Source organism: Acinonyx jubatus, chromosome A3 (assembly GCF_027475565.1).
Source record: "Acinonyx jubatus isolate Ajub_Pintada_27869175 chromosome A3, VMU_Ajub_asm_v1.0, whole genome shotgun sequence".
Taxonomy (NCBI): Eukaryota; Metazoa; Chordata; class Mammalia; order Carnivora; family Felidae; genus Acinonyx; species Acinonyx jubatus.
The window spans coordinates 59,301,458-59,314,832 of NC_069388.1; the positions used below are offsets into that span (position 1 = coordinate 59,301,458).

A 13,375-nucleotide genomic window follows, 5' to 3' on the forward strand; every position below is an offset into this window, starting at 1 on the left:
GAAACTGTTTTCACAGTGAAATTCTATAAAAATCCTAGTCTGTACACAAACCATTTTAGACATTTTAAACTATTTATATATATATAAATAAATGTTTAACAATGAAAATCAAAAGTACTTACTTACTTTCTTAATTAATTAAAGTAAGCTTCATGCCTAGCTTGGAGTCCAATATAGGGCTTGAACTCATGACCCTGAGATCAAGAGTTGGATGCTTAACCCAATGAGCCACGCAAGCATCCCTAGATGTAATTTTTAAAAGGCTTCTTCCCACCTGGGTGGTTCAGTCGGTTAAGTAACTGAATTCGGCTCAGGTCATGATCTCACAGTTCGTGGGTTTAAGCCTGGCATGGGGCTCTGTGCTGACAGCTCAGAGCCTGGAGCCTGCTTCAGTTTCTGTGTCTCCCTCTTTCTCTGCCCCTCCCATGCTTACGCTGTTTGTCTCTCTGTCTCTCTCAAAATAAATAAACATTAAAAAAAAATTTTTTTTAACACTTCTTCTTACAACTTAAGTCCCTTTACAACCAAGGACAAAAAACAAAATTTCTGGGGCCACCTGGGTGGCTCAGTTGGTTAAGTGTCCAACTCTTGATTTTCATTCGGCTCAGGTCATGATCTCACAAGTCGTGAGATCAAGCCCTGCAGTGGGCTCCACGCTTACAGCACAGAGCCTGCTTGGGATTCTCTCTCCCCTCCACTTCACCCCTGCTTGCGCACATGTGAGCACACACTCTCTCTCAGAATAAATACATAAACTTAAAAAAAAATGACCTTGGGGCGAAACTCAGACTGTGAGTCCAAGCCTACAATACAGCCCTTTCCTTAATAATATTACCAACCTTCAGCAGCTGTGGGAGTCTCTCCTTTCTCTTCAGAAGTAGGGACTGCTCCAACATCAAGGGTCACTTTGGATTTTATAGTTTCTTCTTCAGGTTTCTTTTGAGATTGTTTACTCTGATCCTTTTTCCCAGTCTCTAGCTCTTCTTTTTCTTTCAGCTTCCGCAGTTTTGCTTTTTCTTCATCTCGCTTTTTTCTTTCCCGTTCTTTCTTTTCCGCCTTCTTTTGGGCCACTGTCTTAATTCTGAAGGAGGAGTCATCATCTTCATTCCCACTCTCCACATTAGGACCTGGCTTATTTTTTTGATTTTTTTTCTGTCCTTTTCTAGACTGCAAAAATTCATCTGATTCATCACCACTTTCACCCGAAGAATTTACTCTGGAACGCTCTTTAATTCTTTTACTGTTATCCTCATCATCTTCTGAGCCATCCCCTTTTTTACTTGATTTCTGAGCTTTCCCTTTAGCTTTTTTAGAAAGTTTATTAAAATCATCATCATCATCATCACTCCCAGAGTACATTTCCACTTTTGGCTTTGCAGATTTTTTTGATTTTGAATCTTTATCTTCCCATTCTTCACTATCATTATCATCAAAACTTTGTTTTTTGCCTTTCTGTCCTTTCTTTTTTTTATCTTGTTTTGAGGTGGATTCTTCTTCATTATTTTCTGTTGGCTAAAACAATTCCATTGTTAAAAATATTAAGTTATATTTTATGTTTTAAAATAACTGAGACTCCTCAATCATGTACTTTATTAAGTATGCATAGAAAAAATTCTCCAAATAACTTCAAAATAAGGTCGTTTTTTTCAAGAATATAAAACTCAATCAAGTACCAGAAGCTAGCCTAGACCTCAGGCACATTTCACATTCACTGTAAATTTCAGAATCCAGGTGCTCTGAAACAAGTACTAATCATCAGTCCACATTTACTACCTTCTTCAAATGGTATACAAAGCCTACAAGGAACCTGAATGAAAAAAAATATGTCTATCACTTTCCAATTACTTTAGGTTATCCAAATTCAAAGAATGAAAAAGAAAGATCAAAGAACACTGGAGACAGAGACAGGAACATTTTATCTCCAAATGTACCAATTGTGAATGAGCAACATATCACAAAATACCTCTGAAATCCCAAATAAAATGTCTTTGTATCTGTGTTGGGTTTTACAACGTATTTCTTTCTTAAAAATTGTTTTCCCCCTTTGGCAGCAGAATCTATAGAAACTTTTAATTAACATATTCACACTGCTCGAAAGCTTCTAAAAGGCAGCTCCCTAAAACTGGCACTAGGATGCAGAATAGGTAACAAGGGTCTTTCACCTTTACTGCAGCACTTTCTCTGTCAGCTTTGATGCCTTGAGCTTCCCAAGACAATTCTTCCAGTTCTTTCAGGATATCATCTTCACTAGAAAGGATTAAAATATATTTTGAGGCACCAAATTAATTTAATAAGTGAATCTAATACCAAAGCTAATAAAAATCAAATATATTTAAAATATACTTACTCAAAGTCTTGCCTTTTTTTCTCCTTTTTCTTTTTCCCCTTTGACTTTTGAGGTTCCTGTTCCTTGGCAGCACCAGCTCCTTCTATTTCTGCAGCCAAGGCATCAAGATCAATGTCATCCTTGGCACTTAAATGAAAACAAAGAAGACCTAAATGTTACTCATGAGCAAAATAATCTACCACATTAACAGAAACATATATCATTTTGACTTTTCTCATTAGCAGCCCAGTGACAAAAATCATTTGGCAAGTTCTTTCATGACAACACTTGAGTTGTATCTACTTATCAGCCTCCCGCATCTATTTCGAGAACACGCTCAAATCAGAAAGAACTATAATCAGGAGGTCCAGGAAAATCTAGGTAAACAAGAGAAAGAAATTAACTTTTGCTGATAACAAAGTTTATATGTGCCTAAAGGAATTATTTATAAAATGGAGAGAGCTTAAAAGATAAAATGAGTCTTATTACTTTATTTGTAATAGCAACAGCTAAATATTTGAACACCTATTCAATTTTTACTTGGAATAGCAAAAATTTTAGAGCTGGAAGAAACTTTAGAGACCACCTAGTCTGTCACTTTACCAACAGGAAAACTAAGATGCACAAAGTTTGAATGCCTTGAGCAAGACAACCACACATCCAAATCTAAATGAATTAGAAATGATTCACTAAATAAAACACAAAAACATCTAAAACCCCAGAACCAAATCTCACAATGTTTTACATTCTTGATTTCATTTCTGGTTCTACCCCACAATGTCCTCACCTACAAATACTGGAATAAATCAAACTAAGTTCCGGTTAAAAACTACAGAAAATCCAGGAGGTCAAAGATGTACAAATATGAAAGGTAGATGAATCCAAATAAATGATACAATAAGAAAACAAAGACTTGATGCATCATGACCCCCACTCTGCAGACCTTGTTATAAAGATGTTTCATTTCAGTAAAGAAAATTTCCTAAAAGAATAACTTTTAGATTTTAAGATTAATAATTTTAATACAATTTTAAGATTTACAAGACACTGAGGATATAAAATTTATTCCCAAGGATCTTAGAAGAGACATCAAATCAGTAAGCCAGAAATTTGCAAAATGCCAAATGCCAAGCAGTGAAGAAATTTATGCTTTTATAATAGTTGTCTACAACAAATATATTACCTTTTTCCTATATTTTAGACAGTGTATTTGAGGAAGATTATAGAACACTGAGCACTAGAGATGACTTCCTAAAGCACGAAATCCACAGTCAGAAAGTCAGACCCTTCCTGGTTGAGGACAGACCTGGAACCAAGTACTGAAGGAGGAACAAGAGTTAGCTGGACAAAGTAGGTGTGCCCATCAGACACAAGGAGTACAAAAACCTAAAGACAAAGTGCATGGTATCTTAGGAAGACTCATAAAGGGGTATCTAAACCAACTGAGATGTTTTTCATAAGTTATGGATTTCGTGATCCAACCCAAGATCAAGGGACCCAGTAATGGGCTAGGAGTTTAGCAGTGTATCTTTAGCCATCTTTCCAGGTGACTGTGGGTTCGATTTGAAATATTCTTCTTAATAAATGTAGAAACCAAGGTACAGAGAATTTAACTTAGGATCACACAAGGAACAGATGGAATTTGAACCCAGAAGTTCTGATTCTACTGTCAGAGCTCTTAACTCTGCTTACAAAGTCAAATTTGCATTTTAGAAAGCTACCTTTGGTATGAGTAGCAGAGCAGAATCCCAACTAGTTAGGAAGCAGGAAAACCAGTTGGTAGGAGCTTTTATAGTTAATTATAATGAGAAATGATAAACACCTGACTTGTAGTAGCTGCAAGCAAGATGATAGAAGATAAATATTAAGGGGATCAATCAGTAGCACTTAAGTGACCAACTGGATGTATTGTATATAGAAGGGAAAGAATCAAGAACCATCCTTAGGTCTCATTAAGTAACAGAAACCAAAGCCTAGCCAAGCTCAACCAGCACTCTCCAAAGGCATTTCTGCCACTATGTCACACCACAGCAGCTTATAAAAACAGGGTGAGATGGGAAGATGGTTAATGATTGAAGCTTGTCACCTCACCTCCAAAAATTTGCCATCTCTTACCTGAACTATATTCATCTCATCAGAATAGCTTGTGACTGGATATATTTCCAGACCACTCATTAACAAACATCTCCAGAGTAACAGTATATAGGACTACATCTGTATGCTGTTGAGTCTGAAAGGCTTCTTCTGGCCAGTTATAAAAGACTGACAATTTTTGAGTGCTTATCATGTATCAAAGCACTGTGCTGTTCAACCACTAGACATACTATGTATCATTTACTCCTCACAACAACTCTATGAAGTTAAGCTTAAAGATGATAAAAAGAATTTACAAAAGGCTAGAAAATAGTATGCCAGGAACTCAAGCCCAAATCTGACACCAGAATTGTGCTGCCTTCTCTAAAAATGGGAAATAATCAAGTGTCTGACATTATTTGAAAAATTCAAACATAGCTACAAAATATATCAATGATATATAACAAAACTTAAGTCTTAACCACAATGGTTTCTCAAGTGTTCCTTTGATACGTACTGAACTTGCTGCTCCAGACTCAGGAAAAGGTCCTAAAGAGTAAACCATATTACAATGTCAGGACATGAAAACAACATACGTATCATATTAGTGATTTAAGCCAAAACATTGAAATTTGGTCTTTAAAGTTTATTTATTTATTTTGAGAGACAAAGAGAACGAGAGAGAGAGAGAGAGAGAGACAGACAGACAGACAACACACCCCAAGCTGGTTCCGTGCTGTCAGCACAGAACCCAACGCGGGGCTTAATCTCACGAACCATGAGATCATGACCTGAGCCTAAATCAACAGTGGGACGCTTAACCAAATAAGCCACCCAGGTGACCCTAAGCTGAAACTTTAGAGTATACCTACATTTTCAGTGCTACTCCTATACCTACCCACTATAAACTACAGCTTACGATTTCAATAAACTTAAGAGTCAAACCTAAAATGCAGCCATGGTGATAACAAAAGCTTTAAAAGCTTTAAGGAATCTGTAAAAAATATTTTTCTGTAGGTATGTCTTTCTGCAAACCACTTTTTCCTTTAATAAGGCTGTAACAGTCCTAATAATGTTTCCTGTGACAGCCCCCAATCCTTTATTCTAAACTTATTACCGATTTATAGAAATAAAAGCAATTTCTATTGTACTCGACTCATGTTTGTATAAGCCACATTTTTCCATCAAGACCATAAAAATGTTATGACTTAATGGCCTTAAAAAATAAAGGTATTAAAAATACTGTTATGTGTAGATTTTTAAGAACAGCAAAGCTACTTTCTAAAGTGGGTTTACCATTTAATATTCACACCAGCAACGTATGGAGATAACCATTTTTTTCACATCCTAGTCAGTATTTGATATTATGGCTACTTTCCCTTTAAGATACTCTAATAAATTAAGTGGTAATATAATAGTTTTCTTTTTTTAATTTATTAACATTTATTTATTTTTGAGAAACAAAGAGAGACAACGAACGAGCAGGGGAGGGGCAGAGAGAGGGAGACACAAAATCAGAAGCAGGCTCCAGGCTCTGAGCTGTCAGCAGAGGCAGATGTGGGGCCTGAGATCATGACCTGAAGTGAAGTCAGACACTTAACTGACTGAGCCACCCACGTGCCCCATAATAATTTTCATTTGCATTTTCTTAAAGGATAGGTTAATTACACATTTTTTCATGCGTTTGTCATTCATAGTACTACTCTGTGAAATGTCTGTTCATATTGTTTGCCCATTTTCTAATAGCACTGAATGTTGAATTTTGAGAACTCTTTTTATGTTCTCTATGAGTCATTGGTCAAATATGGTTTATACATATGTTCTTCCAGTCTGTAGCTCACTTTTTCATCCATTTAACAGCATTTTTATTAAAGGAAAAAAAATTAATTTTCATGTGGTACTCTTTACCAAGATTTTATGAATCATGCATTTGGTGTCATGACTAAGAACATTTCATCATGCCATAGGTCTTGAAAATAAAACCTTTGTTATCTTCTAAAAGTTGGGTGTTTTAATGTTTTATATTTAAATCTATGATCTATTTTAATTTTTTTCACCTATGGGTACTCAACTGCTCCAGCAACATTTTACACTAATCATCTTACACCTTCACCAAAAATCACTCAGCTGTACTTGTATAGGGCTATTTCTGAGTCCTCCATTCTGCTTTACTGATCTATGTGTCTTTCCTTCAGACACTTACATTGTCATGATTAATGGAGCTACATAATAAGTTTTAAAATCAGGTGGAATGATTTCTTCCCCTTATTAATCATTATGAGAATTGTTTTATCTATTCTTAACTTTGACTTTTGAAATATATTTTAGAATAATCTTGTATATATCTACGAAAAGTATCTTGCTAGAATTTGAATATAAATTGTGACTTCATTATGTTGTCTTTCAATCTATGAACACAGTAAGTTTTTCCATTTATTTAAATCAGATTTTTTTCATCAGTGTTTCAAAATTTTCACAAAACCTGTATTTAAAAAAATTTTTTTAAATATTTTTTAGAGAGATAGAGAGAGCATTAGTAAAGGAGGGGCAGAGAGAGAAAGAGAGAGAGACACACAGAATCTGAAGCAGGCTCTTCGGAGCTTCTTCTTCAAGCTGAAGAAGTTTCCCTCTATTTCTAATTTTCTGAGTTTCATCATGAATGGGTGATGTATTCTTGTCAAAAGCTTTCTTTTTCACATAAAAATAACCAAAAGAATTTTTTTTAAGTTTTCTGCATCAATTGGTGTAATCATAAATAATTTTTCTTCTTTCACCTGTTAATGTGGTAGATTACACTTACTGGTTTCTTAATCATGAATCAGTCTTGCATCACCTGAATTCATTCCATTTCTTTTTATTTCTTTATATTTGTCAAGATGTATGTGTATTCAATTCTATTTGTTAATATTTTTAAATTTTTTTAAGTACATTTATTTATTTTTGAGAGAGAGTGAGCACAAGCAGGGGAGGGCCAGTGGGGGGGGGGGGGGGGAGACACAGAATCTGAAGCAGACACCAGGCTCTGAGCTGTCAAGCAGAGCTCAATGCAGGGCTCAAACCCATACATTATGAGATCATGACCTGAACCAAAGTCAGATGCTTAACCAATTGAGCCACCCAGGCACCTCATCTATTTGTTAATATTTCATTAACAATTTTTGCAATCTATATTTATGAGGATATCAGCTTGTAGTTTTTTTGTGTGTACCACTTTTGACTGGCTTTGACATCAGGGTAGTACCAGTTTCATAAAAAGATCTAGAAGATTCAGTCTCCTCTCCTATATTCCAGAAATGATTATAGAGCATTGGTGTTACTACTTCTTTAAACATTTGGTAGAAAACTCCAGTAAAACCATCAGAGTCTGCAGACTTATTTTTCAGGACTTCTTTTTTTTAGTAAAGGGGATGGCAGGGGTGGGGAGAAGGAGGGAGAGAGAATCCTAAGCAGGCTCCACACCCAGCACAGAGCCCAATGTGGAGCTCAATCTCATGACCTAGAACTGAAATCAAGAGTTGGACACTTAACTGAGCCACCCAGATGCTCCCATGACATTTTAAATTATGAATTCAATTTCCTTAATAGGAATAAGGCTCTTCAAATTATCTATTTCACCTTAGTGAGCTTTGATAGTTTAAGAAGTTAGCTCATTTCATTTAAGTTCTCAGATTCATGTGTATAGAGTTGTTCACAGTATCTCTTTTTTTCTTTTTGATACACATCTATAATAATATCCCCTATTTCCTCCTTAAAGGCCTGTATCTAGTCAACAAATTGAGTCAGTAATTTGTAACCTTCAAGCAATAGGTCCAGGTAATTTTACTAGTATAGCATTTAAGAAAGAAGTGATACCATTTCTCCACAATCTCTAGAAAATAAAAGCAGAGTTTTCCTAACTCATTCTGTGAAGCGAGTATCACCCCAGTACCAAAATGAAAACCAGTATAAGGAAACTACAAATATCACTCATAAACAAAGATGTCAAGATCCTCTAAAAAATATATTAGAAAGGCACCTGGGTGGCTCAGTCAGTTGAACATCCGACTTTGGCTCAGGTCACGATCTCATGGTTCATGAGTTCAAGCCTCACATCGGGCTCGCTGCTGTCAGCATGGAGCCTGCTTTGAATCCTCTGTCCCCGTCTCTCTCTGCCCCTCCCCAGCTCACATGCTCTCTCTCAAAAATAAATAAAACATTTCAGAAAATTAGCAAATTAAAGCCAACAATGTATAACATGAATTATACACTACAACCAATTAGAATTTATTTCAGATATGCAAGATTTGAATACAGGAAATACTGTGAAAATGCCAACAGATTAAATAACTTAGATGAAATGGACAAATTCCTAGAAAGACAAACTATTAGAACTGATTCAAGAAGAATTAGAAAATCTGAATACACCTTTAGTAAGTAATTGAGTTATTAATTAAAAAGTTTTCCACTAAGAAAAGCCTAGAGCCAGATGACTTCACTGGTGAATTCTATGATACATTTAAAGAAGTAACATCAATCCTTCACAAACTCTTTTGGGCGGGGGGAGGGGGGCAGGGGGAGAGAAGTGAACACCGAGACCAATATTACCCAGATAACAAAACTAGACAAAGACTAGAAAGGTATAGAAGAGGCAGTTGTAGAACATTGTGAATATACTTAATGCCACTAAATTATGTGGTTAAAAGGGTAAATTTTATGTGTATTTTACAATAAACAGAAAACTATTCCCCAAAAAAGGTACAAATGAACATTTGTGTGTACAAATATTCTCAACAAAATACTATCAAACCAAATCCAGCCACAGATTAAAGAAATTATGCATCATAATCAAGTTGAATGCACTCCAGGAACACAAGGTTGGGTTTAACACACAACAAAGCAATGTTATCAGGGCACCTGGGTGGCTCAGTCTGTTAACACATCCAACACTTGATTTCAGCTGAGGTCATGATCTTGTGGGTCATGAGATGGAGCCCCATGTTGGGCTGTGTGCTGACAGCACAGAGCCTGCTTGGGATTCTCTCTCCCTCTTTCTCAGTCCCTCCCTCATTCTCTCTCAAAATAAACTGAAAAAAAAAAAAAATAGAAAAAGCAATGCTATCAACTACATCAATAGGCCACAGGAAAATAAATAAATATATATATATATATGATCATATTAACTGCCAAAGAAAATACATTTTACAAACCCAACACCTATTCATATAAAACACTCAGCAAACAAGAAATAGACATCAAGACCTAAACAAATAGAAAGATGTTCCATGATCATGAACTGGAAAACAATATAGTTAAGATGTCAATTCTTCCCACCATGATCTACAGATTCAACCCCTTTGCAAACACCAACAAACTGATTCTACAGTTTAAAAGGAAAAACAAGACTTTGAATAGTCAACACAATACTGAAGAACAAAGCTGAAGAACTCTATCCTATTTCAAGACTTACTTAGGGGTGCCTGGCTGGCTAAGTTGGTTAAGCATCCAATTTCAGCTCAGGTCATGATCTCATGGTTCATGAGTTCAAGCCCCATCTTGGGCTCTGGGCTGAAAGCTTGGAGCCTGGAGCCTACTTCGGATTCTCTGTCTGCCTCTCTCTCTCTGCCCCACCCCCCTCTTAATATGCACGTGCGCGCTCTCTCTCTGAAAAATAAACATTTTTTTAAAATGTGTTTAAAAAAAACACTTAAAGCTTACTATCAAGGCAGTAGAGTTAAAACAAAAAAAGATGCAGAATCTGTGGACCCTGGGTTTGGCAATGAGGTTTAAGATGAAATAAAAACCAAAAGCAGAATTTATCAGAGAAGAAATGATAATTTAGATTTTATTAAAATTTAAAATTTCTGCTTAGAAGGATACTGATAAAAAAATGAAAACACAAACCACACAATAACAGAAAATGCTGGCATGCCTTCCTTTATTGTACTTCACAGATACTCTGAACTTTCAAAGCAGCCCATGGATCAGAGTCATTTTGACTTTCAAGTCTCATGATGTAAGAAATACACTTTGTAAGGCTATAGCTGCCATAGACAGGGATTCCTCTGATGGATCTGAACAACAACAACAACAAAACTGAAAACCTTCTGAGGAGGATTCACTATTCTAGATGTCACAAACACATTTATGATTTATGGGGAGGGATCAAAATATCAACATTAACAGGAATTTGGAAGAAGTTGGTTCCAACCGTCATGGATTACTTTGCAGGGTTCAAGACTTCAGTGGAAGAAGTAACTGTAGATGTGGTGGAAACAGCAAGAGAACGAGAACTAGAAGTGGAACCTCAAGATGTAACTGAAATGCTACAATCTCATGATAAAACCTTTAACAGGAGCTGTGTCTTATGGATAAACAAAGAAATGATTTCTTGAGATGGAATTTACTCCAGGTGAAGGTGCTGTGAAAACTGTTGAAATGACAATGAAAGACTTAGAATATTACATAAACTTAGTTGATAAGCAGCAACAGGGCTTGCTGCAATTTTGAAAGTTCTATCATTGAGTAAAAATACGCTATCAAACAGCATTGCATGCCACAAAAATATCATTCATGAAAGAGTCAATTAACCAACTTTATTGTTGCCTTCTTTTAAGAAATTGCCACAGTCACCCCAAACTTCAGAAACCACCAATGTGATCAGTCAGCAGTCATTAACATCAAGGCAAGACTCTACTCCAACAACACAATTATGAATTGCTGAAAGCTCAGATGATGGTTAGCATTTTCTACCACTGCAGTATTTTTAAGTTAATGTTACATACATTCGTTTAGACATAATGCTATTATTTGCACACAGTAGACTACAGTACACTATAACATAATTTTCATATGCACTGAGAAACCAGAAAACTGATCTGACTTCCTTATCACAGTGGTACAGAACCAAACATGCAGTATCTTTGAGGTATGCCTGTATTTGCAAAACACTACTGACTAAAGGACTTGTATCCAAAATATGGGAAAAGAAATTTAAACCTAATAATAATAATAACAATAATAATAACAGAGAACCCAATTAAAATATGAATAGGGGTGCCTGGGTGGCTCAGTTGGTTAAGGTTAAGCATCTGTCTCTTGATGTCGGCTCAGGGTTGTGATCTCATGGTGTGTGAGCTGGAGCCCCGTGTCGGCTCTGTGCTAAAAGTGCAGGGCCTGCTTCGGATTCTCTCCCTCTCTCTCTGCCCCTCCCCTGCTCACACAAGCTATCAAAATAAATAAACTTAAAAAATAAAAATACGAATAAAGATTTTAACAGTCACTTGACCAAAAGATACATAAATGGCAAATACAAAAAGAGATAAAATGCTTATCATTTGTCATGAGGGTAATACAAATTAAAACAAGGAGACAGCACTTCATATCTATCACAATCACTAGAATCAAAGAAACTGCCAATGTCAATTGTTGGTAAGAATGCAAAATAGCAGATTCTGGGCTTGAGGTAAGTCTGGATCACTGTGTAATACTAGAAAGCAAGTGATTACCATCTTTCCCTACCCACCCCTGCCCAAAACAATGAGTGTATAACTAAGAACGTAGGGACCAAGCGAAAGAGCACTCAACTGGCAACAAGAGGAACAAATTAATTTCTTAATTAAAGCAACAAATTATGGGGCGCCTGGGTGGCTCAGTCGGTTAGAGCGTCCGACTTCGGCTCAGGTCACGATCTCGCGGTCCGTGAGTTTGAGCCCCGCGTTGAGCTCTGGGCTGATGGCTCAGAGCCTGGAGCCTGTTTCTGATTCTGTGTCTCCCTCTCTCTCTGCCCCTGCCCCGTTCATGCTCTGTCTCTCTCTGTCTCAAAAATAAATAAAAAAAAAAAGTTAAAAAAAATTTAAAAAAAAAAGCAACAAATTAACATAGTATGAGATTTTAAACTAAAATATAAAATATTGTCCCCAAGTCCACACTGATGGAGATGAATGAATGAATGGGGACGAGACAAGTCTCCCATGCAGAATTCTAAATAAGTTATTCAGACATGCCACCATTAAGGAAATGGATAATTTCCCACTTAAATGTGAGCAACACACAGTGATTTACTTCCAAAGAGTACAGTATGGAAAAAAGGAAGAGTAACTGTATAATGTAAAAGCCTGACAAATACAGCCAAATGATCTGGGTCAACATAAGTGAATTGTTGAAGTCTTCTCAAAGATAAGAGGAATCCAAGGAAAAATGACAATCATTTACAATGACTCCAAAGAAAATGCTTTGCTATAAATCTAACAAAACATGTATAGAATTTGTAAGCTGAAAATCACAAAATGGTGATAAAAGAAATTCAAGACGAACTTAATAAAATGGAAATATACCATGTTCATGAACTAGGAGATTCAACACAGTAAAGATGTCAATTCTCCCCAAAAATGACATTCAAATTTAAGCAATTCCAATAAAAATCCCAGCCAAGATTTTTGGGACATAGCCAATATACACAAGACTACTCCAAAATGCATATGGAAAACAAAACAAAAACAAAACAAAACAAAAAAACCAAAAACTAGAATAACTAAAACATTCTAGAAAAAGACTTAAAAAAAAAATGACTTTAGGGACACATGGGTGGTTCAATTGGTTAAGCTGACTCTTGATTTCAGCTCAGGTCATGATCTCACAGTTCGTGAGATTGAGCCTCGTGTGCTGTGCTGACAGCATGGAGCCTGCTTGAAATTCTCTCTGCTGCTCTCTCTCCTCCTCCCTGGCTTGTGTATGTGCTCTCTCTCAAAATAAATAAACAAACATAAAAAAAATTTTATAATGACTTTAGCAGATTTTGAGAATAACCAAAACTGTGGTTCTGGCAGATGGACAGACACAGATATCAACAGACACAGGTATCAACAAGAAGAGGGAATCTCAAATTAGCCCCTACAGAAGTATGGCCAACTGATTTTTGACAAAGGTGCAAAAAGTAATTCAAGAGAAGAAAGACAGTCTTTTCAACAAATGATGCTAGGGCAAATGGACATGTATTTG

At 36.1% G+C, this 13,375-nt stretch overlaps 1 protein-coding gene across 1 annotated transcript in view; it reads right to left on the reverse strand.

The window, feature by feature from the left end:
- Positions 1-13,375, reverse strand: part of EIF5B (eukaryotic translation initiation factor 5B) — a 92,685-nt gene that overhangs the window by 55,859 nt on the left and 23,451 nt on the right. Inside the window, 4 exon segments of the mRNA XM_015065142.3 lie at positions 840-1,512; positions 2,163-2,247; positions 2,348-2,473; positions 4,917-4,948. Coding sequence (XP_014920628.2) covers positions 840-1,512; positions 2,163-2,247; positions 2,348-2,473; positions 4,917-4,948 — 916 coding nt within the window.